Source organism: Mercurialis annua, linkage group LG7 (assembly GCF_937616625.2).
Source record: "Mercurialis annua linkage group LG7, ddMerAnnu1.2, whole genome shotgun sequence".
NCBI classification, from domain to species: domain Eukaryota; kingdom Viridiplantae; phylum Streptophyta; class Magnoliopsida; order Malpighiales; family Euphorbiaceae; genus Mercurialis; species Mercurialis annua.
This window is the reverse complement of record NC_065576.1, coordinates 4,816,354-4,843,134: the sequence shown is the minus strand read 5'-3', so window position 1 is coordinate 4,843,134 and position 26,781 is coordinate 4,816,354. Positions and strand designations below refer to the sequence as shown.

The 26,781-nt window shown below is 29.2% G+C and overlaps 1 protein-coding gene across 1 annotated transcript; it reads right to left on the bottom strand.

Annotated features, from left to right (window-relative positions):
• Window positions 1–24,379: 24,379 nt before the first annotated feature.
• On the bottom strand, window positions 24,380–25,241 carry LOC126656169 (zinc finger protein 7-like). Its single transcript, XM_050350670.2, has one exon. It carries the CDS (start codon window positions 25,131–25,133, stop codon window positions 24,513–24,515), a length of 621 nt encoding a protein of 206 aa, XP_050206627.1. The 5' UTR covers window positions 25,134–25,241; the 3' UTR covers window positions 24,380–24,512.
• Between the last annotated feature and the right edge of the window lie 1,540 nt (window positions 25,242–26,781).

Sequence of the window (26,781 nt, the reverse complement as noted above, 5' to 3'; positions counted from 1 at the left end):
GTCAACAACTTTTCCTACTATCTCGAATAAAAAGTACAATTCCAATATGATTTATTAGATATATCTAAATAATATGAAAGATTTGAGGTATTGCTTATTCGTTCATTTAATTATTTACTATTATACATAATTTTTTTTTGAGATATATTATTTTGCTCTGAAGACGAATTTATATATTAGAGTGCTTATCGGATCATCACAGTCTGATATGAACATTCTATTTTGCACCATTCATTCTGACAATTGTATTTTGCATGTATTTCTCAAGAGGTTAGGCTCCATTACTAATCAACACAATTCTCTTAATTATGCATAATTATGTTGCTTAACCATATGAGTGCGAGTTTAGGGTGACTAACTAATGATCAATGACAAAAAAGGATTAATTCACCATTAATCTCTTAGTCTAAGCTACTACGTGGTATTAGTGAAATCAGAAAAGGAAGAAAAATATGAGAAAAAAATTGTTAACCGAATAAGAAGAATAGAGTAAAATAAATAAAAAAATATTAAAAAAATAAAGAAATAACCGAAAATAATTGATAATTATCGGTTAGAAGGATTTAAGAGATTTATGCAAAAAATCGTCATGTCTTATGTATTTGACAAGTCTTTTTAAAACGTAGCAACACAAAATTTAACTATACAATGATTATATCTCACGTAATTGACTTTCACTTATTTTTTTTAAAAATTGTTGGCAAAAAAATGGTTGATTTATTAGGCAGGATTAACTAATTATTGTATGCACTACCAAAATCTGTTTTGAATTGGGTGTTGAATTTGCAAGTCAATAGACTAATAAATTAAAATTTAAAATATACAATTTAATTTTCAATTTGCTTGATCCTTCTAGAATTTATGTACACTAATCAAATGTGACAAATCCCCCCCCACCCAAACCCAAAAAAAAATCATTCAACCAAAAACATTTAACTCTAAAATAAAATAAATTATTAATGGTAACTCAACAAAAGATAAAGTTTTATAATAATTGTATTATTGTTTTCCATTCATCCGCTTAAAATATGTGTCTATTCAACTTGAAGCATGTACAAATACTAATACAATACCATCATTTATTAAAAAAAAAAAAATACTAACACTAATAATAATGCACTTCATATATTTTTGATCCTTTTAATTATATATAAAAATTTGGATATTGTTTTTAATAATTGAGGAAATGAATTTATTTATTCAGACCTATAGTGGATTTATATATCCCGATCTTGTTTTTCATATTTTGGTCCAATAATTTTATAATTTCTACCGATTATATTCAAATAGCAAATGAAAAAAGATGAACGGTCAAATTAATATTAAAAATAAATATTCATTCCTAAAATTTATTTTTAAGATAAATTAGTCTAGAAAATCGTAATTGTTTTTAGAAAATATTTATCGAATTTAATATATATATATATATATATATATATATTATAACTAAATAATTTTGCTTTATAGACAATTTTATAAAATTTTCAAATATAGATTAATTATCATAAATATAACTTAAATTTTAAACTGTATCTTATTTTTATTAATTAAAATTTATGTTTTTTTATTTACCTCTTTGATATAATTAACTAAAATTGTTAAATTACTAAATCATATTTGTTAAATTACTAGACCAAATTGTTAATATTTTATTCATGATATATGATGGAGTCTGTCTTCTTGATAGATTAACTTGCAAAACAGAGATTACAGCGCTGATAAGACGATAATTGTCCAATGAGTATTCCGATATTTAATTCAATAATTGACCGTTGATGATAGTTTAAGAGCTGATTGAGTATTCTAATAATATGCTTTGATAGACATAACACTTATGCTCCTTTTATAGTAGTATGTTGAGAGCAATACCTAATAGTGTCCGAATAAGATTAGAATTCTTATACTGTAGTAGGTGTTAATTATTCGAGTAGGGCTGTTTATAAGAGGTCTTCTTGAAAGTTCAAATTTTCTAATTGATATTAAAACATTTTAAATTAATGTAGAGTTGTATTCGGACAAAGAGTCCATATTTGTATAAGATCAGACCATATCCGATTTATACTGATTAATCAGAATAATTCTCTTTCCGAATTATGTGGGACTCGGATTTAGTTAGGGGAATCTCAGCTTGAATTCGGTTGATTTGATCATTAAGTTGATTTTTTCATTCTATAGGACTCGAATATATAGATCCGGTGTTAGACTGATAGGTTCGGATTCCACCAAAACACATATCAATTATATCATAGCTGTGGTTATAAATTTATTTTATCTTAATAATCGTTCAATATACATTCTCAAATTACGAAATGAAATTCCAACCATTAATTAATGTACTATAAATTCTAGTAATAAAAACAAAATATGAAATATCCTACCAGCTTGAAATTTGACCAAATTCATCAATAACCGGCAGATCTTTTAATAAGGATAATTTCCCCCACAAATTAATGACCAGAATCATATGCAATCAATTGGATCTTTAATGTCAAAAAGGTGGATATGGTGCCCCTCTAAATCAAAAATGTGGTCCTCATCAGTATGGTAAAAACTGACATTACTACTATACAAATTTTGTCACTTTCCATTCATTTCTGTAGATTTGGGTGATCTTCCTTATCTTCTTCATCAAGATTCAGTCAAGCAAATACCAAAATTCTGTAAAATGTGGGTCATATACATGGCTTTTTTTTATAGTCTTTGATGACAAAAAGGTAAACTTTCTTAATTATTTTTTATAAGAAACAATATTTAGTTTAAACTTATTTAGATATTTTTTTGATAAATTTATAATAATTTTTTCAAAAAGTTATTAAATTATATTAGTTTTAATATAAATAAAATAATTTTATATAATTTATAAATGATTAGAGTATTTAAAAATAAATTAAATAATTTTATATATAAAAAAACAATATATTTTAATAGGGGTAATTTTGTCTAAATAATGAAACAGCTATTAGCTGTTGGCAAAAAGCTCCAAAATGGAGTTTTTCAAACAGCAGCTGTTGGAGGTTCAAAAAGCTTCAAAAAGCTCTGAAAAATTTCTCACCAAACACTTTGGTGGAGCTTTTTGAAAAGCAAAAGCCAAAAGTTCCACCAAAAAGCTGAACCAAACACCCACTACAAATCTATTACTATTTGTTCAATCCACTCGAAGTCTATTCTATTTTTCAAAATAATTTATCAATTGAATGTTTAATTTTAAAAAAAAATGTAAAGAAGGCGAGTTTCCAATTTAGATACCGCAAAGTTGGGATAATTTAATTTCGAAAAATATCATATTGGTTTGAGAAATTTGATAGCTTTTCAACTAATGAACCAAGTTGCGATAGATTTACAACTCTTTAAAGGTTTAGATAAATTTTTAAAATACCAAAACCGTTTGAACTTATTAGACCTTTTTTATACATAAGTTGTTATGCAAGCATTAACGATTAGACCTAAGCTAGCATATTTTGGCCTGACGTTAGCGGCTTCTATCCCTTGGTAAAACCTGCTCGTATAGTCTGATGCTAAAGCGGTTGCTGAATCCGAACCATGATATCGATCACATCTATATTATTGATGATGGTTGTTTAGCCCTAGCCAAAGATCATGTTATTGGTTTTCACCTTGTTAATAGAAGTTGAAACCAAACTTTTCCATGCTCTTAACAAATGGGGTATTTTGTTTTTTTGGTAGAGGTTGCGTTTTAGATGGTTAAGTTTTTTTCTCAGTCAATGTGTTTGTTAATTCAGTTTTTCAAGTAATAGATAAAAATTTACCTCTAAAAAATAGGAGGTTTTGAAGTTAAAAATGCATAGGAGACGATTAATTTCTGTCTAAAAGTGCACATATAACAATTGGTTTTTTATTTACAAATGCAGGAAGATTCTTAAGTAGACTCGGTCTACCACGTTATCCGTGCACTAGCCTATCATATTATGACACGTCATTAAAATAGTGTCACTATCGTAATTTTGTTTATTAGTTATTTACACTTTTGAATAGTAATATTACGATAATGCCATTACTTTAATGACGTGTCATAATGTGATAGGTTTATTCTATAAATGACATGGTGGACCGAGTCTACCTAAAAAAATTTCTACAAATGCATACATAGCAATTGATTTCTGTTGATTTTTTTACCAAAAACTTGTATATACGCAAAAACCAGTAAAAATATGCAAAATCGAATTGCCATGAGACAAAGAAATAGCGAAAATCAATATGTATTTTTAGCTTGAAAATCTCTTTTTATTAAATAAACTAAAAAAATTGAAAATAAAAATAAACTAAATCAAAATTTGATCACCAAAATTAAAGAAATGAAAAATAACAATTAATTAATCTGGCGGTCAATTTGAGAATTTTCATGCACATTCAATGAGTATAACTTTATTTAAAATATTAAACAAGACACACTTTTGATATAAATTGCACGTTAACACGTTTAATTAAAAGTGTTACTAGATCATTATGCCTAAAATAAATATATATTTATTTGAATTTTATGTTAATTTATTTAATATAACAAACATTGAATCATTAGTACTACTTATTAAGACAAATAGTATTATAATTTTGTAAAATGTTAAAGAAATAAATATAGTTGAATATTTTCACAAAACTTTGAAATTTAATAATAATACTTATTTAAAAATATTTAAATGAATTATATATGTTTTATCTATTTAAACCTGAATATATTTGTTTAGAAACAGTAAAAAACCAACAATTTAATCAAATAAAAACCTGCTTAATTTTGCGTTATGCCGCATCCAAAAATTATCAAATATATACAACTCGAGTTTTGAGAAAATATAATCGTTATTCCGATTCGAGAAAAACAACAGAGCTAACTAAATTAATTTAAACAATGTCTTCAACAACCATAAATGATTAAGATCCTTTCAAGAAATAAATAATAAATGTAAAAATTTCTGAAACAGGCTAAACATGTAGATGGTACAATCAATGTGTACACAAAAATGCCAAACTATTTTGAATAAGAAAACACAGCAAATTGCAACAAATTTTTACGTTCATTGCTTCACAATTGAAGTAATATTGATATGGACGTACTCTTATGCTAACTAAATAAAAGATTCGCCAACCTATAGCTATCAACATCATATCAATCAAATTGATTCATCTTTTTATTTGCCGCAATTTACATATGATCAATTGTTGAGTTATATTCATTGTAGGTGGTCTTATCTTAATTATAAGTTTCTGGTCATATTGAATTGAAACTTTGACGTTGTGGAAGTTTCGATAAATTAATCAACCTATTGGTTCTCAGAAAAATCACTACTAAAAAAACACAGTTTTGCCAATAGAATTTGGCGACAGACCAGGTCCGTCGGTAATAGTGCTTTAGCGACGTACTTAATCGCTAAAGCACGACCAATTAGCGACGGATTAATTAAAACTGTAATTTTTGTGGTCCAAACGATTGAATTTGGCAAAAAAAAAAGCAACAAAAGTCAAGGTCGAGTTAATAAGTTTCGATAGTTTGCCCGTTTTTCGTCAAAAAATAGTCTAAAAAACGCATAATTAGCACACTTAGAACTTAGAAGTTGGGTAGAATTATGAAAATATCACTATCCCATTTTTGTATAAATTTCAAATTCATATCTTAGTCCGCATCAAATTTTCTCTTTAAATAATTAAATATAATTATTAACAAACACAAGATTTATTTTCTTCAGTCTATTTTGCTGGTGAACATACCAATTATGGTGGAACAATAACAAGACTTAATTAATTATTTCAGTTTTCTTTAAATGATAATATACTTCTTTTACGCCAATTTTTAGGGCAAAGATTTTTTTTCATATTGTCTTCTTTAATCAACTCTTGTGGTCCATTTTACTGCCTGTATACATGAATGTGCTAGACGAAGTTCATGCATCGCATTCTTTATCTTTTCCATTTGCCTGTCCATTTATTGCTCTTTTCAGTTTAATTTTTTTTTCATATTATTAATTTACTTTTATTTCGTCTGTTCTTTTTTTGGGTAGAGTTTAGATATAGGACCATAAATATTACAACTTGCAAGGAAAATTATGAGTACATACTGTACTAGATAATGTTGTTGAAAAACATGAACACGAGATAATGTTGTATGGTGCACATTTGTAATTCCGTTACGAAGTATATTTGACGTTCAGATTTAAAACTTAGTATTATTTTTTTTAATCATTCGTATAGGCCTATTCGGTTCAATTCAGATTTAGAATATGACGTTGTTGAAGTGGGAGTATCTACATTGATTGTGTGTGAATGGACATATGTTTAAATAATAGTTGAACATCTCTATTTAACAGCAATTGGTTTTAAGACGGAATCTAACGTCAAATGTTTGCTTCGCTTTTGGTCAATTTGCCGCCATTAATTATGTGTATCCAATTTCACATAGCCTCCGTGGCGATCGCATGTGGAATCCACGGACCATACATTAGGCTAAAATTACATATATTTTAAAGGTTTAGTCAGAATTGTAAAAGATAAAAAAGGTTTGAATTTAATTGTCCGAGCCTTGCCAGGTCGACATGATTTTTTGGCAGCGGGGCAGCTACAAAGGCACGCTATTAAATCAATTGAAATAAAGTTGCTAAAATTGCTGCAAATGTTTAAAATTAAGCTAAAACTATGAAGTCTTAAAAATTTGATTATAATTGCAAAAAGTCCAAAAGCTTTGAATATTCTAGTCCACTAAGCCTTGTAAAAAAAAAAACTAATCAGCAAACTTAAGGCCACAACTTTCTAGCTAATTAGTTATAAAAAGAACACATAATGAAATTTTGTTCATCAATTCTTAGATGATTTAATTATATGGATGAGATGGTTCAACATTTTATGATTCAATGTAAAAGATAAGAATTATAAAATTACATCAAATGGGCATTTCTAGCAAATTAAATAAAGGTGATTTGCAATTATTAAGATATTGACTTTACATTAAGAGAATGAATCACAATTTTGTTGTGGTAATTAAATAAAGTGTTTTAATCCATAACTCAAGTCTAAAAAGAATATGTGTTTGCTTATTTTGGGTAAGATATAGAACAAAATGGTCTTTGATTGTCTCTATTATAGCGTGCAATGTCATGCTCAAGACCATGCTAGAGAATAAAAATACAAAGATAAATGTAAATACATTGTTTTTGGGATGCATAGTCAAATTTGTGGTTCTTCTTTGTTAGTTTTCAACTATGGAGTATGGGAAACAAATTGTGAAGTATTAGATTCCTCAAATTTATTCATTCAACAATCAAGAATGAATCTTAAATGACTAGAAATCTGCATGCTTAATCATTAAAAAAAATACCAAACCTTTATAAATTTTAACAATCAGCTAATTTAACCCGTTTCAGTATATTTGCCACCTTTTATAACCATTTTTTGAATCAACCCCATTTTTTGCTAAAATATTTAGTTATTATGTGGATGAGGTAATGACGTGACCGACATATTAGTAAAAATATTGATTCGATTCAGAAAATGGCTACAAAAAGTATCAAATATGCTAAAACATATTAAGTGGATTAATTTTAAAAGGTTTGAATATAACTGATAAAATTTGAAAAGATTTAGTATTTTTTAGTAATTAAGCCAAATCTTTATGTAAATTTACTACATATGATTTTAGACTTTTTTTTTTTAAATAGTTTAACTTGTGGAATTTATGCATCATAGAAATAAACATACTGTAATGATAGTTTCTTTTACAACGATAGGCTATATAGATGAAGTTTTAAAATTTCGAAAACATTTTCATAAATAAAAATTAGGGTTAATTACATATAAAATCACCACCTTTACACGTAATTGCAAAAATAACACGACCTTTAAAACGTGTCAATTCAGGGCATCACCTTTCATTTCTTTTCAAAAACAACATGGACACGTTTTTAGATAAAATTTTGCTGACTTGGACATCCGATGGGAGTGCCACGTGTCATGCCACATCAGCAAAAATGCCACTAAAAATGTGCCCATGCTGTTTTTGAAAAGAAATAAAAGGTGGTGCCCTGAATTGCCACATTTTAAAGGTCGTGTTATTTTTGCAATTTCGTGTAAAGGTGGTGATTTTATATGTAATTAACCCTAAAAATTAACCATCAAAACATGGGATTCGAGAAATCCAGACAATATAACATGACGTAGTTAGATAAAACTTTCAATCACTTTAAATTCTCTTTCGAATTTATTAGATGATTACCTTTTTATTCATTGTTCCGACTCATTCAACAAAATAAATTGATAGAAATAAAGTTTAGTTTATTTCCTTAATTTATTTACCGTAAAAATGAGCATAGAATTATATAAAATTATTTTGTCACTATATATCTATAATTATATTACTAATAATTTAATAAAAAAACTTAAGTAAATAAATATTTCATAGAATTAAAGTATTTCTAGAAATAATTGTTTTTCATCCATTCTTAATTAATAACTTTATAAATAATTGAAAAAATCTATCGTAAGATCCCTGTATTTTTTTTTACTTTGTATCTAGACGTTTTTGTTTCTTTACTTGATCCTTGTACTTTCGAAAACTGTTTTATAAAATCCTTTTTGTTCACAAAAATGTAGACGTGTAAGCGATCAAGTAAATTTAATTTGAAAGTACATAGATTAAGTAAAAAAATATAAAAAATTTATAAAATTATTTTTGAAAGTACATGACCAAGTAAAGAAGAAAAACCCTTTGGAGCCAAGTAAAGAAAAAATGAAAAGTACAAGAACTTTAAAGTAAGTTAAACCTAAATAATTTAAAAAACTTTAGTTGGTTATTGTGTAGAATAAAATACAATTAGAATAATTCTGTAATACCCCTAATTTTCAAAATATGGAATTTTTGAAAATTCGGTGAATTGGAAATTAGCGGCGGTAGAGTACCGGCTAAGAATTTAATTTTCGGTGTTTAAAATGCATGTGATTGATTTATTTGTGATATGTGATTTATTATTTGAATGTTTACGTGTGCATGGCTACGAAAATTAATTATTGTGCATGGGTGGCATTTTCGTAATTTTCGGTCATTAATTGGTAAAACCGATTTAAATAATTAAAAACGTTAAAAAAATTAAGTTATAAATATATTTGCTCAAGATTTGATCATATAAGAAATTAATTTAGTTCGGAAACGTTTTTCGAAAAAGATTTTACGGAACCTCGAAAACCGTAAAAATAATTTAATTAAGCTAAGATTGGCTTAACTTGGGGAGAAAGCAAGTGAGTAAGGAAATGACACATATTTGGACACTTGTCAACATGCATGTAGCCTAGGAGTTGAGCTAATGATTGATATTAAAAAAGGCTAATTTGACCCCACAATTTTCCTATCTAAAATGCTATAAGTGGAAAATCTTTTTCTTCCCCACTTTCTTAGGAGAAAAAGTAAGATTGTAGAGAAAACCCAAAAGTCACTCTCATTTTCTTGTCTTGGCCGAACCACTCCCAAAGAAAATAACAAACCCCATTAATCTTTTTAACTCAAGCTTTTTGATAAGGTAAGATTAAAAGCCTTTGTAAATGTGTTATGTGATTATTTTGTGGGTTCCTATTCTTCTTCTTCTTCTTGGGTTTTATGCTTTAATGGAAGGTTTCTTAAAGTTTTAAAAATGAGATCCTTCTTTCAAAATGTATTTTCTTAAGAGGATTAAAATATGTGGGTGATGTTTGTTTTTGAAAAAAATTTCGGATTTAATAAAAAATTTGGTTCAAGGGTTTAAAACCTACATGCAATCATGGATTATGGCTTTAATGAGCTAGATAAAACATGGGTAAGAGTTGGTTTTAAAAGAATCAAAGTTTTTAAGGTAGTTATGTTTTACATTTGTTTTCAAACTTGAACAAGTCTTATGAACTTAGTTTAAAAAGCTGGAAATTGTATTTTGGATGTTAAAAGGTTGGTTTTTGAGAAAAATTAAGGGTTTTAAAAAGAAAATTTAAAGGGTTAATTTGTGGTGTTAAAAAGGCCGAATATTTTCATGATTAATCATGAAGTAGGGTTTTGAAACTTCAAGATTTAAAGTGATTTAAAACTTCTTAAGAAATTTGGTGGTTTCAAAGATCAAAGTGTGAAAATTTAATAATTTTCTTTAAAACCGAAAATAATAAGATTAAAAGGGAATATTTATGAAATAAATTGTTTTGAGTTTTAAAGTTGTTAAAATGGTTGATCATGTGTGAAGTGTGTCTAAGATTTTGAAATAAAAATTTATGGGTAATTAATTTGTAATTGCCGAATAGAATTATGAATTTCTATTCCTTGATAATTTGTTATGTTTATTAAAATGTTTGCATGATTATTTAGATTGTTTAAAAGGTCAATTTAAATATGATGCATGATTTAATCTTTGATAAAATGTGGTAGTAAATATTTTGTTGAAATGCCGAATTGTATATGTAATTTTTCTATGATTTTTGTGGCATATTTTAGGTAATTTTTGTATGAAATATATATACATGTTATGTTGTGTTACATGCTATGTTGAGATAAAAACAATGGTGGAAAATTGTAACATGTATTGATTCAATTTTGTTATGGCCGAATATGATAGAAAATATTATTGAGAAATTTTAAGTGATGTGTTGTGGTTTATATGTTGATGGTATGGAAATTGCTAGATAAATTGTGTTGGTTGTGAATTGCATGAAATGGTGTAGGTATATGCCTAGGATGCAAATGTTTAAAATATGTTTGAGTGATAATTAGTTGTTGGCCGAATAAATGTAAATGCTAATAAATGATTTGTATTGTTTAATTGGCATGTTATTTGGTGATTAGATGAGATTGAAATTATGTTTATATGTTATGGGGGTTAAATACTTGAAGGGATAAATTTTGGCTAAAAGCCGAATAGATCCTTGATTTAAAAGAAGGTTTACTTTTAAAATTTCTTGATTAATTGTTGAGTTAATAAGTATGCCATGGAAATATTTAATTGTTAAAAATTGTGTTATTTGGTGATTTTGGTATGTTGGCCGAATAGTTGGCTATTAATGTTTGGTTGTGTAAATTGTTGTGATTGGAGTTGTAATATTTAATCAAGTGTGATTAAATATTTTGTTAGAATTAAAATTCATTCAATTTGAAATTGATTGGCTAATTTTGGTATAGGTGGTTTAGAGAGTGGGGTGGTGGTCGGCGAACCACTACCGGCCGGTAAACGGAGCACGGTGTCTCTGTTTATCCGAGCCAAGATTTGGTCGGGTTGAAACCGAACCAAAATGGACCAAGGCCAAGAGGGGGCCGAAACCGTAATTAGATCCCGGACTAGAACTTTGGACTTTTATTTAGACTTGACTAAATAATTTGGACCCAAAGTTAAAAAGTTAAAAAGGTAAGTAATTAATTAAAATTTGGTAAAAGAGACTAAAACGCAAGATTTGAAAGTATAAGGACTAATATGTCCTAAATGGATTTTATTTTAAGGCTTGCTACGGGTTTCGGAGCAACCACTCCCATTCCCTAGCGCCGGTCTCGATCCGAGAATCGGGTCGTGACAAAGGTGGTATCAGAGCAATGGTTGATTAATTGGGCCATTGCGTGAAAAAGTGATTTTATTTTCGAAGAGAGAATCGAAAATTTTTGAGAAATGAAAAATTGTGATTTTATTTCGATGTGCGAATCGAAATTTTAGATGATGTGGCGTGATGTGGAAAGTTGAGTTGTTTATTGAGTTCCTAGGAAGGAATGAGTATCCCTAGGAAATCTACTGCAGCAAAATAGGAAATCGATGTCATGTCTTGACTAAGTTATCGTTTTTCAAAATTCCATTCCGTAGTGTTCCCTAGGAATTGAATTTGTGATGTTGTGATTAAACGATAATGTGATTTGGTGATTAATTGCAATTGTTTGATGTGATAATTGGGAATGTGATTTTGTGGATATTTGCAATTACGTGATTGATAATTGAGATTTGATTGGGTTATTGAAACCGAAAATTTATGGTGTAATTGCTATGTGAAAAATGTGCAAAGTGAGTATGTGATTTAATTTTTGCATGGTGTGTTGGTTGAACCGAAATGTGTTCGGTGATAATGTGAAAATTGTGATAATTGTGATTGTTGTGTGTTTAATGTGCACGGGATTCACATGGGTTTTATTTTGTGACAGTATGTCTAGATTTTCGGATAACATGTCACAAGGGAATCGGTATGTTGCGGATGCCGGATCGGTCAACGTGAATGTAGAGCAGTTTTTGAGAAGTGTGACCCCGGAAACCGCAAATGCTGAAAATGGTAGTAATGCTATTGGAAATGGCTTTCAATCGGAATCGGTTGGGTTGCAACCACCGAACCCTAGCTTTAGAGCCGATTGGTTCACCAAAGGAGTGGACAAGTTTAAGGAGGCTAAGATGAATGCTATAGAGGCTAAGGAAAGGGTTGCCGAAGCCTTAGACGATGTGGCTAGAACCGAGAGCCGTGAGAGGTATAGGTATGTGTTGTTGGGAGGTTATCTCGATACTTTGACTAGGGGAAGCAAGTCGGTTCGAGAATATATGGAGGAGTTCATGAGGTTTAATTCGGCGGTACCGGATTTGATGATGAATACGGAGGATGTTCATTCCCGTTTCATTTACGGTTTAGGTGATGAGTTTTATGGATTGTTGAATGAGAGGGCGAGACCACTTCCGTACTTATACGGACGAGCATTAGCATTAGAGGAGTATATGTTAGCCCGAGGAACACCACCGCAAGCTTATTTTTATCCCTATACCGAGAATCCTATTTTTGGAGCGATGATACCCGATGATGAGGAGCAAGAGGAGGATCCGGAAGAAGACCCGGAGGAGGATCCCGAGGAGTATGTTCCGTTGGATTAGGAGTGAGATTTAGATCTCGGGAGTAGCGACAGGTATTCTTTAAGATTAAGTTTCGTTTTAAGTTAAAGTTAGATAATTGGTAAATAGAAATAATAGTATGATAAAATGAGTAGAAACTAAGTTAAAATAAAAATGAAGCTTGAATGAAAAGGTAAAATGGAATTAGTAAATAAATTCACTCAATGAATTAGTAACTGGAGTAATATAGTATAAATAAAGTATGGAGTATAATTCGGTTGTAGAATGGAATGTGTATTTTACGGCAAATAAATAAAATAATGGAATAAGATAAAAAGAAAAGGGCAATAGAAATCATAAGAGAAATTTGAGATTAAGAAAATCTTAATTATTCTCGGAGTACAAATCCAAAAGTAACTTACGAAAATTTTTCTATGAAATTTTAAAGTTTGTATTTAAAAACGGTATAGCAAGCTCGGACCCAACATAAAACATTTAGCATGCATGTAAAATTTTGAAAATGCATAAAGGTAATATTTACATTCATCATGAAAATAAATTTTAAAAGAGAAATGCAACTCTTTGATAGTGAGAGCCATCATTATCCCGAGCTACGGTTATATGAGAAGTGATGAACGAAAATTTTACGTTTTCAAGAAAAAGTTGTGTCGACCAAAAGTTTATAAAAGAATTTGGAAAAATTTTAAAGTGAGTAAAAACGGGCAAGTACTCCCGGAAATAATGAAAATTTTGTATAGCTAATTTTTGTTTTGGTTAAGTATGTCAAATTCTAAAATCTTTAGAATAATGAGAATGAGTTATTTCTAAAGAAAATATATGTATGATTTGGAAAATCTATAGAAAAATATTTAAAATAAATAAGGAAGTAATAGAAGATAAAAGTGGTATGGACATTATATGGTTATCCAAATTGAATATAGGATAATTGGGTAGTTAAGTGATAACTAGAAACTAGTTAAACTTGACTATAGAAGTCCCATGAAAATAATAAGTTTTGGAGTAGATGTTATTTTGGTGGTATGCTTAAGTTATGATTAAGTATAGCCATAGCAAGTGTGTTTTAGTGTGTGAGAATTTCCGTAAAGGCAAAGTCGTGATAAGAAAGGTAGAGTTACCTTTGTGTCGGAAAAAGTTCCGAGTTACGGAAATGGAAAAGAAAAGGAATAAAGTTGAAAGGAAAAAGGATTATGAAAATTCGAGGACGAATTTTTATAAGGGGGAGTGAATGTAATACCCCTAATTTTCAAAATATGGAATTTTTGAAAATTCGGTGAATTGGAAATTAGCGGCGGTAGAGTACCGGCTAAGAATTTAATTTTCGGTGTTTAAAATGCATGTGATTGATTTATTTGTGATATGTGATTTATTATTTGAATGTTTACGTGTGCATGGCTACGAAAATTAATTATTGTGCATGGGTGGCATTTTCGTAATTTTCGGTCATTAATTGGTAAAACCGATTTAAATAATTAAAAACGTTAAAAAAATTAAGTTATAAATATATTTGCTCAAGATTTGATCATATAAGAAATTAATTTAGTTCGGAAACGTTTTTCGAAAAAGATTTTACGGAACCTCGAAAACCGTAAAAATAATTTAATTAAGCTAAGATTGGCTTAACTTGGGGAGAAAGCAAGTGAGTAAGGAAATGACACATATTTGGACACTTGTCAACATGCATGTAGCCTAGGAGTTGAGCTAATGATTGATATTAAAAAAGGCTAATTTGACCCCACAATTTTCCTATCTAAAATGCTATAAGTGGAAAATCTTTTTCTTCCCCACTTTCTTAGGAGAAAAAGTAAGATTGTAGAGAAAACCCAAAAGTCACTCTCATTTTCTTGTCTTGGCCGAACCACTCCCAAAGAAAATAACAAACCCCATTAATCTTTTTAACTCAAGCTTTTTGATAAGGTAAGATTAAAAGCCTTTGTAAATGTGTTATGTGATTATTTTGTGGGTTCCTATTCTTCTTCTTCTTCTTGGGTTTTATGCTTTAATGGAAGGTTTCTTAAAGTTTTAAAAATGAGATCCTTCTTTCAAAATGTATTTTCTTAAGAGGATTAAAATATGTGGGTGATGTTTGTTTTTGAAAAAAATTTCGGATTTAATAAAAAATTTGGTTCAAGGGTTTAAAACCTACATGCAATCATGGATTATGGCTTTAATGAGCTAGATAAAACATGGGTAAGAGTTGGTTTTAAAAGAATCAAAGTTTTTAAGGTAGTTATGTTTTACATTTGTTTTCAAACTTGAACAAGTCTTATGAACTTAGTTTAAAAAGCTGGAAATTGTATTTTGGATGTTAAAAGGTTGGTTTTTGAGAAAAATTAAGGGTTTTAAAAAGAAAATTTAAAGGGTTAATTTGTGGTGTTAAAAAGGCCGAATATTTTCATGATTAATCATGAAGTAGGGTTTTGAAACTTCAAGATTTAAAGTGATTTAAAACTTCTTAAGAAATTTGGTGGTTTCAAAGATCAAAGTGTGAAAATTTAATAATTTTCTTTAAAACCGAAAATAATAAGATTAAAAGGGAATATTTATGAAATAAATTGTTTTGAGTTTTAAAGTTGTTAAAATGGTTGATCATGTGTGAAGTGTGTCTAAGATTTTGAAATAAAAATTTATGGGTAATTAATTTGTAATTGCCGAATAGAATTATGAATTTCTATTCCTTGATAATTTGTTATGTTTATTAAAATGTTTGCATGATTATTTAGATTGTTTAAAAGGTCAATTTAAATATGATGCATGATTTAATCTTTGATAAAATGTGGTAGTAAATATTTTGTTGAAATGCCGAATTGTATATGTAATTTTTCTATGATTTTTGTGGCATATTTTAGGTAATTTTTGTATGAAATATATATACATGTTATGTTGTGTTACATGCTATGTTGAGATAAAAACAATGGTGGAAAATTGTAACATGTATTGATTCAATTTTGTTATGGCCGAATATGATAGAAAATATTATTGAGAAATTTTAAGTGATGTGTTGTGGTTTATATGTTGATGGTATGGAAATTGCTAGATAAATTGTGTTGGTTGTGAATTGCATGAAATGGTGTAGGTATATGCCTAGGATGCAAATGTTTAAAATATGTTTGAGTGATAATTAGTTGTTGGCCGAATAAATGTAAATGCTAATAAATGATTTGTATTGTTTAATTGGCATGTTATTTGGTGATTAGATGAGATTGAAATTATGTTTATATGTTATGGGGGTTAAATACTTGAAGGGATAAATTTTGGCTAAAAGCCGAATAGATCCTTGATTTAAAAGAAGGTTTACTTTTAAAATTTCTTGATTAATTGTTGAGTTAATAAGTATGCCATGGAAATATTTAATTGTTAAAAATTGTGTTATTTGGTGATTTTGGTATGTTGGCCGAATAGTTGGCTATTAATGTTTGGTTGTGTAAATTGTTGTGATTGGAGTTGTAATATTTAATCAAGTGTGATTAAATATTTTGTTAGAATTAAAATTCATTCAATTTGAAATTGATTGGCTAATTTTGGTATAGGTGGTTTAGAGAGTGGGGTGGTGGTCGGCGAACCACTACCGGCCGGTAAACGGAGCACGGTGTCTCTGTTTATCCGAGCCAAGATTTGGTCGGGTTGAAACCGAACCAAAATGGACCAAGGCCAAGAGGGGGCCGAAACCGTAATTAGATCCCGGACTAGAACTTTGGACTTTTATTTAGACTTGACTAAATAATTTGGACCCAAAGTTAAAAAGTTAAAAAGGTAAGTAATTAATTAAAATTTGGTAAAAGAGACTAAAACGCAAGATTTGAAAGTATAAGGACTAATATGTCCTAAATGGATTTTATTTTAAGGCTTGCTACGGGTTTCGGAGCAACCACTCCCATTCCCTAGCGCCGGTCTCGATCCGAGAATCGGGTCGTGACAAAGGTGGTATCAGAGCAATGGTTGATTAATTGGGCCATTGCGTGAAAAAGTGATTTTATTTTCGAAGAGAGAATCGAAAATTTTTGAGAAATGAAAAATTGTGATTTTATTTCGATGTGCGAATCGAAATTTTAGATGATGTGGCGTGATGTGGAAAGTTGAGTTGTTTATTGAGTTCCTAGGAAGGAATGAGTATCCCTAGGAAATCTACTGCAGCAAAATAGGAAATCGATGTCATGTCTTGACTAAGTTATCGTTTTTCAAAATTCCATTCCGTAGTGTTCCCTAGGAATTGAATTTGTGATGTTGTGATTAAACGATAATGTGATTTGGTGATTAATTGCAATTGTTTGATGTGATAATTGGGAATGTGATTTTGTGGATATTTGCAATTACGTGATTGATAATTGAGATTTGATTGGGTTATTGAAACCGAAAATTTATGGTGTAATTGCTATGTGAAAAATGTGCAAAGTGAGTATGTGATTTAATTTTTGCATGGTGTGTTGGTTGAACCGAAATGTGTTCGGTGATAATGTGAAAATTGTGATAATTGTGATTGTTGTGTGTTTAATGTGCACGGGATTCACATGGGTTTTATTTTGTGACAGTATGTCTAGATTTTCGGATAACATGTCACAAGGGAATCGGTATGTTGCGGATGCCGGATCGGTCAACGTGAATGTAGAGCAGTTTTTGAGAAGTGTGACCCCGGAAACCGCAAATGCTGAAAATGGTAGTAATGCTATTGGAAATGGCTTTCAATCGGAATCGGTTGGGTTGCAACCACCGAACCCTAGCTTTAGAGCCGATTGGTTCACCAAAGGAGTGGACAAGTTTAAGGAGGCTAAGATGAATGCTATAGAGGCTAAGGAAAGGGTTGCCGAAGCCTTAGACGATGTGGCTAGAACCGAGAGCCGTGAGAGGTATAGGTATGTGTTGTTGGGAGGTTATCTCGATACTTTGACTAGGGGAAGCAAGTCGGTTCGAGAATATATGGAGGAGTTCATGAGGTTTAATTCGGCGGTACCGGATTTGATGATGAATACGGAGGATGTTCATTCCCGTTTCATTTACGGTTTAGGTGATGAGTTTTATGGATTGTTGAATGAGAGGGCGAGACCTCCTTAGCATGCTTTTTAATTTGCGATGAACTGCCACGTTATAACTCTGTTTTACTTTCATCGCTTATAATTATGTTAATGTATGCATGCTTATTATGGATATTTTGTGATGCCTCTCGAGTATTTGAGATACCGAGATAAATGTGGAAAACAGTAATGAAACTGTTGGCATCGAAACAGAAATGTGCATGTGGGCCCGACGTGGCATAAATGAGATTTGCATGTCTTACCCTGAAAACGTTTTGAAAAAGGGTTATAAAAGTTGACATGACGAGAAAAAGGAAAAGAGGTCCCATGAAGTGGGTGACCTAGAATTTATGTTTCGGAATTTAAAATGTATGATGTTATTCCGCGAAAAATTTATAGTGAATTTCGAAACAAATTTATATGAGAAAACTTTTTAAAGAAAAGTTATATTGTTTTAATGGGAAAAATGGATTTTATTTTAAGGCTTGCTACGGGTTTCGGAGCAACCACTCCCATTCCCTAGCGCCGGTCTCGATCCGAGAATCGGGTCGTGACAAATTCGTAGATTGAAACTTTTGTGATAAATTTCAATAAATTACTGCATTAATTTGAAAACTCATTTTCAAAATTCGTAGAATAACTTGATATCATTTTTTCCTAATTTAAAAATTTATAATTATGATTTTAAAATACAATAAAATTATGTATATTAATTCAACTGAATTATTAATATGACGAATATAATATATTCACCGTCTGCATAAATAAAAATGCGTTTAAAATTATTTATAAGCTTCCAATGCATACAAATTGATGGGATATTAACTGGATCATTAGGATTACCGGTAAAGGTCTTTATATTTTATTTTGTTATAAAAAGGTCACTGAATTATATGGCAAATTCAGTTCAATTTTGTTACAAAAAGTTATCGTGAATTACAAAAAAGTCACTGAGTTATATTCCTCTTTATAATTACGGCTTGCCATAGAAGCAAAAACAATGTTTTTTTAGTGTGAAACGGTGAATTTTATACAGGTAACCTCTCGTTATAACAAAATGCTAAGTTCAATGACCATTTTATAATAAAATAAAATTTAATGATCTTTATGTAATTATCGGTAATCTCGGCTACCTTATGTGTTTAATATTCCAAATTGATGTTTGATAATAAAAAAAAAACAAGTTTGGCTATCATTTTAAAAATGACCAAATAATTAATTTAAGGGTTATCCCCTTAAAATCTCCCCACCTTTTACCCTCAATTCGTTTGCACCCTCACGTTGTAAAACCACCAAATATACCCAAATTACGACCTTTCACTTTAAATTGCACCCTCAAGCATTAAATTGACCTCTTTTCACTTGAAAAATGTTCAAATCAATACTTTAAATTTTAGCATATATTTTAAAATAGGACTTAATATTTTATTTAAAACAAAAATAAATCTATTTTTTCAAGTGAAAAGAGATCAATTTAATGATTGAGAGTGCAATTGAAAGTGAAAGGTCGTAATTTGAGTATATTTGGTGGTTTTGTAATGTGAGGGTGCAAACGAATTGAGGGTAAAAGGTGGAGGGTTTTTAAGTTGATAAGCCTTAATTTAATAATGGCAAAAGTTTCAAACCCGATCAATGGAACAAGAACCAATATATATTGAGGAAATGGAATAATAAATAGTACTGAAAGCTAGACTAGGCAATGTCTTCCTGTCTCATGACGTTATATGAAATCATACATTTGATTGATAAAAAAAATCATAAATTTGTAATTAGAGATTAGGTGAAAGAAAGTAATTATATGAAAATCTATTATATAATAAGTAGTTTTGACAAAAAACTTAGTTGAAATCGAATCAAAGGGAACAAACCCTAGGATTAATCCTCAAAATTGGTTGTAAATATATATTGTTTGATGTATTGTTGAAGGTATCTTAAAGCAGCTTATGCCAATGAAACATTTATCACATGGCTAGAGCTAGATTTTTTCTTTTGGTTCAACCGAACGATCACATGTTCATAAGGATCCAAAAACAAGATCATAAAAGAGGAAGCAATTTACAATGACATCTTTAGCAATTCATTTTTTTATGGTTTTAAGGACACAATTATATATATATATATATATATATATATATATATATATATATATATATATATATATATATATATATATATATATATATATATATATATGAGAAGTTTTAGTTTTAATTTGACAAAATATATATTTAGATTTCTATACTATCGTATATTTAAAATTGAATTTCTTTATTATAACTTATATATATTGAGTCTTTATATTTTTAATTTTATAAATATTATGTTCCTCTGTTCGTGACTAAAATAAATTTTTATTTGTTTTTATATTTTAACTTTATTAAAATTTAATCCCTATATTTTTATATTTATTTTTATTGATATTAAATTCCTAAATTATTTATTTTTATTTTATTGATATTAAGTCTATAAATTTGTTTTTTTTGTTTGAATTACCGCCAATAACACTTTTTATGAAGGAGAAATTCAATATCTATAAAAACTAAAAGTATTAATACTAATTGAAAAATAGAAATGTAGGGATTTAATGATAAAATACGATTAATATAGGAATCAAATATGCGTTATGCCTAAACAAAACCAATTTATTTAGATGTATTCATGGGAATATGATCCTTAAGTCAAATGCTCTTACAAAAGAACATTTCATGTGAAAACCTTAGCTTTCTTTGGTAATTATGCCCTATATGCTACCCTAATAGATGCCCTTCATGCTAGGACCATGCTTTTGTGTTTATTTTTTAAACTTAATTTCACCGTATTAGCAAGTTAATCTTATTGTATTAAAAAAGTGATTTTTTTACATTTAATGGACTTTAACATTTTCAAAATTTAATACTAACACTTTCACTTATAAATAAGTTGGTTTCTATCTAATTTCCTAATATGATATGTATTTTCATATATTACGTATTGACTCATACCATTACTAGAAAACAAAGAATTACCGACGGAATTTTTTTGATTTAATGACGGATTTTAGCCTTTTACCAACGGAAAATTTAATTTACCGACGGATTTCATCCATTAGCGACGGAACAATCCGTTGCTAAAATGCAGTTTTCTAATTGGATTTGGATTAATATTTACTTATCTAACATGAATAACATCTTCCCATTTTTTTTATAATGGATAATGGCAGGGGTGGAACTAGCTTTTGTGAAATGGGGGGACGAAATCATACAAATTTTATTATGAGGAGGCGAAATACATAAAAATTACTATATTTTTTCAAAAAAAAAAAGTTCAAGGGTGTTTTTGTTAAAAAAAAATTTTGCAGGGGCGGTCGCTACCTCAGCCATAGGGCTGGTTCCGCCCCTGGATAATGGAGAGCGTTTGTGGGTGAAATACAATCCATAATTTTAATAGAATGATATTCGACATTTTTAACATTTGAGTAATTTGTTAGTCCCATTAATTCTTAGTTACTTGATTGTTAACTTTTTTTTTAATAATTAGAGAGAGGGAAGCGCTTATGGGAGAAATGAACCCACGACCTTGATAATTTATTATACATCGCTTATACCATTTGAACTAAGCATATGGAGGTTTTTTTATTGTTGGTAAGGGAGAGTTGATGTTCGTGGATGGAAATAAACTCATGATTTCAGCAGAATTATATTTAACGGCCATACTATTTTAATTATAACTTATTATTAGAAATTATAATTTTTTAAAAGTATTGTTATAAGTGATATTTTATGGAATGAAATCAGAATTTATCATACGTAATATTTATCCTCTAAATGAAATATCTTTTTAGTTGTATGATTTTGTTCTCTCAAAAAATAAGTTTTGGGTTTTCAAGAAGGTTGGGCCTTATATATATTATATTGTTGGGCCACAGCAGTCAAAAAGGCTCATTGATTTACGCTTTCATAGGCCTGCAATCTCTTAAGTATCTAATATATACTATATTTTTCTTTGAATGTACTTTTTCCAAATCCACTATCAGCTTTTCACTTGAGCATTTAGATCCTTAAAAAGCTATGCCATAGTACACAGTTAGATGTGGCAATTGTAATCCAACCCAAACACCACACACAATCCAAACTAGAAAATTCAACCCATTTTCCCCCAAAATAAACTTGGATCATTTCTTACCCAATCAATTTTGTTCTAAAATACTTTTAATTATAAAAGTAATCAATTGAATTTAGACTCAGATTCACATATGAATACATGAATTTAAATTTGAAAAATATACTTTATTCTTAAAATTAGAAATTAAAAAAATGAGTTTGCAAAAATTTAAACCAAAATAAATTCATTTATTTTTATTTTTTCAAATTGAGTCGAACCGAATCAAATTTCTTCTTTTTTTTAAATCAAACTAAAGTAAAATTTAAAAAAAAAATGAAAACCAAACTGAGCGGGTCAATTTAATCCTTTTTTTGTATTAGTTACTTTTATAGAACCTAACTACATATCTTCATGTTTGAAACCAAATCGAACCAAAAAATCATTATTTTATATTTCAAACCAAGCAAAATTAATTTTCTATTGTTATTTTCAAAACCAAAATTTAAAAATATTGACCATGTCAAGTTTGATTTTTAATCATTAGATGTTTGAAAATCATAAAAAAAAATATACATTAAAAAATCACCAATTCTTTTGGAGAGTCAGAAAACTATATTTAAATTATCGGAGTACTCATGGACAAAAATAAATAAATATAAAATTATAAAATTATAAAATTTGAAAGACTTTATAATTTCACTCATGGACGCTAAGGGACGGCATATGAAGAATCGAAATAAACATAAAATGTAATAAATAAATAAACACAGATAGTAGAGAGATATTACAATGAATTTTGCCAATTACTTTAATTTATATTAATTAACGGCGAAAATGATATAGTCTTCAAATTCCATCCATCTAGCACTACTAGAAATTCGCTGATTAGTGACGGATTTTAGCGACGGATTTCAAATCCGTCGCTAAAATTAATATTACCGACGGATTAAAAATCCGTCGCTAATTCCTAATAAAAATTGGCGGGAATCATCCCGCCAAATTTAGCGACGGAAATTCCGTCGCTAAAATTGGCGGGATGAATCCCGCCAATGAAAATTGCACTTTTAGCGACGGATTGTTGAATCCGTCGCTAAAAGTAAACAACAATCCGTCGCTAAAAGTAAATAAATAGCGACGGATTGTTTAATCCGTCGCTAAAAGTTATATTTTTTAAAAAAAATTAGTTAATAGAAAAAAATTTATCAAAAATTTATTATTAATAAAAGTATTTGAATTAAAAATATTAATGTAAAAAATAATTATATTAAAATGTGGCGGTAAAGTGTAAAAGCAATAGTTTGTTGTTTTTATTTAATATAATTATAAAAAAGTTATTAAAAATATTAAGTATAAAAAATAATTAGTATGAAAAGAATATATTTTATATCGTGGAAGTAAATTGTGAGAACAAATATTTGTTACTTTTAGTTATATTTAAATATAATATACATACATATATAACAAGAATATGAGTTGGTTAAGATGGAGTTACGCGTGGGGGAACTCCAAAGTTAATGAGCTTTGGATGGAGCAATGGAAGGATGGGTGACCTACTGGGAAGTTGGGAAATTTGCGGGTGGATGACAGTGTGTGGTCTATCGCGGGTGGTTGGATGACAGTGTGTGGTCTATCGCGGGTGGTTGGGTTCGGTGGGCTACCGATTAAATAATATTATATTTTATGATTTTAATTTTTTTTTAATTTTTAAAATTAGCGACGGATTAAAATCCGTCGCTAATTTTTTAATAATCCGTCGGTAAACTTTTTCTTCTGTCGCTAAAAAATTTTGCGACCAGAAATCCACCGACGGACAATGTCCGTTGGTAATCAGTCGGCAAACACATTTGCCGACGGATTTTGGCTGTTTAGCGACGGAAATTTCCGTCGCTAAACAGCGAATTTCTAGTAGTGTAGAGACATTTTAACGTTATTTTTCGTAGTATAGGGACGGAGTAAAGAAAAATATTTGGACAGGAGCGAAGTAATAAACACCTAAAATGCATAAACTTTATGATGAGTTATGCCAATTCAAACTCCATAACTATATGTTAGAAGAAGGATTAAGGGCAGGACCCCTTTAGACATTGCCTTGGCTTCGCCTTTGCTTGAGAGCGTTGCATTATTGATTTCATTTACTATTCATCAAAACTTAGAAGTTACAATATCACATAAAATCAAATATTTTAATCATCAATAAAAGTAATATCTCTTCAAGATATAAATCATTTCTTATAAAAAAGAAAAAATAAACTTATTTAATTATCATAATTTGCTAACTATATATTTCCAACTCTGAAGATTGAACCTAATGTAATCCACAGTGGACTAACGGTCAACCGGCACTCATGCTGATCCTGATCATTTTTAAATAATCAAATCGCAGAGACAATAATTATTAGAAAAATAGGATATGCTATTTATGATACTCTACACCCAAAGCTAATTTTGGAATATATTATCTTGAAACTAAGAACACTCAACTTTACATTAAATGGAATAATTCATTAATTTGCATAAACATTTGCTTAAATTTGTATAGGTTTTATTTCATGAGTGTTCATATTAACTCATTACATAAATAAAATTAACACAAAAAAAAAATTGACAGAATAAATCACAAGCTAAGATTTAAGTCAATCCTTTGCAAATCTGCAGAACCTTGTTCTCTGTCTACACGAAAACTTCCGGGCCAAACTATATCCATAGTTTCATCGATCAAAAATGGCGTCCAAGCCAATCCGAAACCCGTATTTTCATTACTAAATCGAGCTACTAAATTAGACCCATCTCGATTAGATTTGTGTAGAACCGAATGAGCTTGAACACCGAGCGATCTACCTGAGAAATTAGGACTAAAAGGAAACCCTAATGAACCCGCCATCAACATTCGATGAGACTGATGAAACCTTTTCGCAACTCCTCGTTCTCTTTTATGTGCGTTTTGGTGACCACCTAATGCTTGTGAGCTATAAAATTTTCTCATGCAGAAATTGCATGAAAAAACTTTATTATTAGTGTTACTTGCAGTAGAAGTAATCGGAGGTTTTGAAGATGATGATGATGCTTCAGGATCATTGCAGTCTGCAGCCAACTTTGCAGGATCAGGTCTGTAATTAAGACCTAGACTTAACCATTCTTTCATGTTTTGGTCGGTATCGGTTGGGTTTGATTCATTATTTTGACTGTGGAGTGATGATCTGTCTGCTGTTTCTTGTTCTTCGCTTTGAAAATCCATGGCAGTAGGGTTTGATTCGGAAGAAAAAATATTAATGAGAAGTTTAAGATGAGAGTGAGTAAAGAGTGTTGTTGGTGCTTGTTCTTATATATATAATAAAGTGATTTTAAAGGTGGGGAATTTAATGGAGAAGAGAGGTGCTAAGATATAAAGGAGTAATAGTGGAAGTAGATAATAATAAAATATTTTCTATATAAATTTCAAAAAAAAATATTAGCCAAAATGGTTCTATCTTGATATCTATGACTGAATTATTTTTTAAATTCAAATTTTTACATTTTTTTATCAGTGAGTAGAACAAACATTTTAGTTTTATAAGTTATGTTCATTACCCAATTTAAAAGTTTTTTGTAATTATTTTCCAAAATTTCGAATTTGATTTTTTAAATTCAGATTTTTGAGTATGTTGCTAACTGCAACCAAATTTGCATAATTACTATTTTTATAAGTTAGACAATATTTTAAAAGTTTAATCGGCATTGATAAAAGACGTAAATTTTTTAATTTAAAAAATAAAATTTAAAATGTTGGATATAATTGAAACAAACATTATAAACTGAGGCATAATTATAAAAATTGTTAAAATACATAAGAATTTGTATTTTAAAAGTGATTTTGCCTAAATTTTATGGGATGATCCCACATCAAGGTATGTTTTACTTACTTTAAAAGTGGGAAATTTAATCCAATGGTTGTGTCAATTATAAGAGTTAATCTGTAGGAAAAGCTTAGGATTCCTGAGTCATCGTTTTCAACTTTTTTAATAATCTCTTAAAATTTTAGAAATATGGAACATGATCCTAATAACACTGATGCAAAACAGAAGCTTAGTTGTCTGTAATGTCACACTTGTCAAATCATGATTCATACTCCATGTCCCTCTGTTCTCTATTCTTGATTTGACATCTGTAATTCTCTAGTATATATTTTAAGATCAGATTTTACTTTAGATTAATGTCTACAACCCGAATTTTAATTTATGTTATAGATTTTTAGAGTTTAATGAAGGATATCAGCTACTGAATGACGACATATATATTAATTTTCTAAGGCATAATGTACAAAAAAAATTGTCAATCGGTTAAATTACGAGCTAGTAATATATTTTATTATCTACACCGTATACGTTGTTTTCATAAATAACATTTTTACTCTTTTGACGGTAAAATTTATTTATTTAATAGTATTTTATCATGAACTTGATCTAGATAAGAAATATTTTAACTACTAATCAAATTTAAGAATATGGGCCATTTTTACTTAAACTGCTAGAAAACAATATTTTAGCAACGGATTTTTTCGTCAATAAAAAGCTGAAATTCGTTGCTAAATTAACTTTCTATCAATAAAAAATTAAAATTCATCGTTAAATTATGATTTTTTTCATTGATAATTTGCTGTTTTATAGTAGTGTTATGGAGATCAATAAAAAGAAGAAATATGCCTCACCCTAGAAGGCTGAAATGATATCATATGGTAATTGCTATAAAAATCCATTTTATCTATTTTATTTTATTTTATGGAACTTGTTATAAAAGTTCATTTAAAGACAAGACTAAGTAGAGATTGAAGCAGAAGTGGACAATGGTTGACAGAGAGATGGGTGGGCATAGCTTTCTCAATTCTTATCTTCTGTACTTTCCACACT

Excerpts from the sequence above, each read along its gene's own strand:
- LOC126656169 (XM_050350670.2), bottom strand. The coding sequence starts at position 25,133 with ATGGATTTTCAAAGCGAAGAACAAGAAACAGCAGACAGATCATCACTC.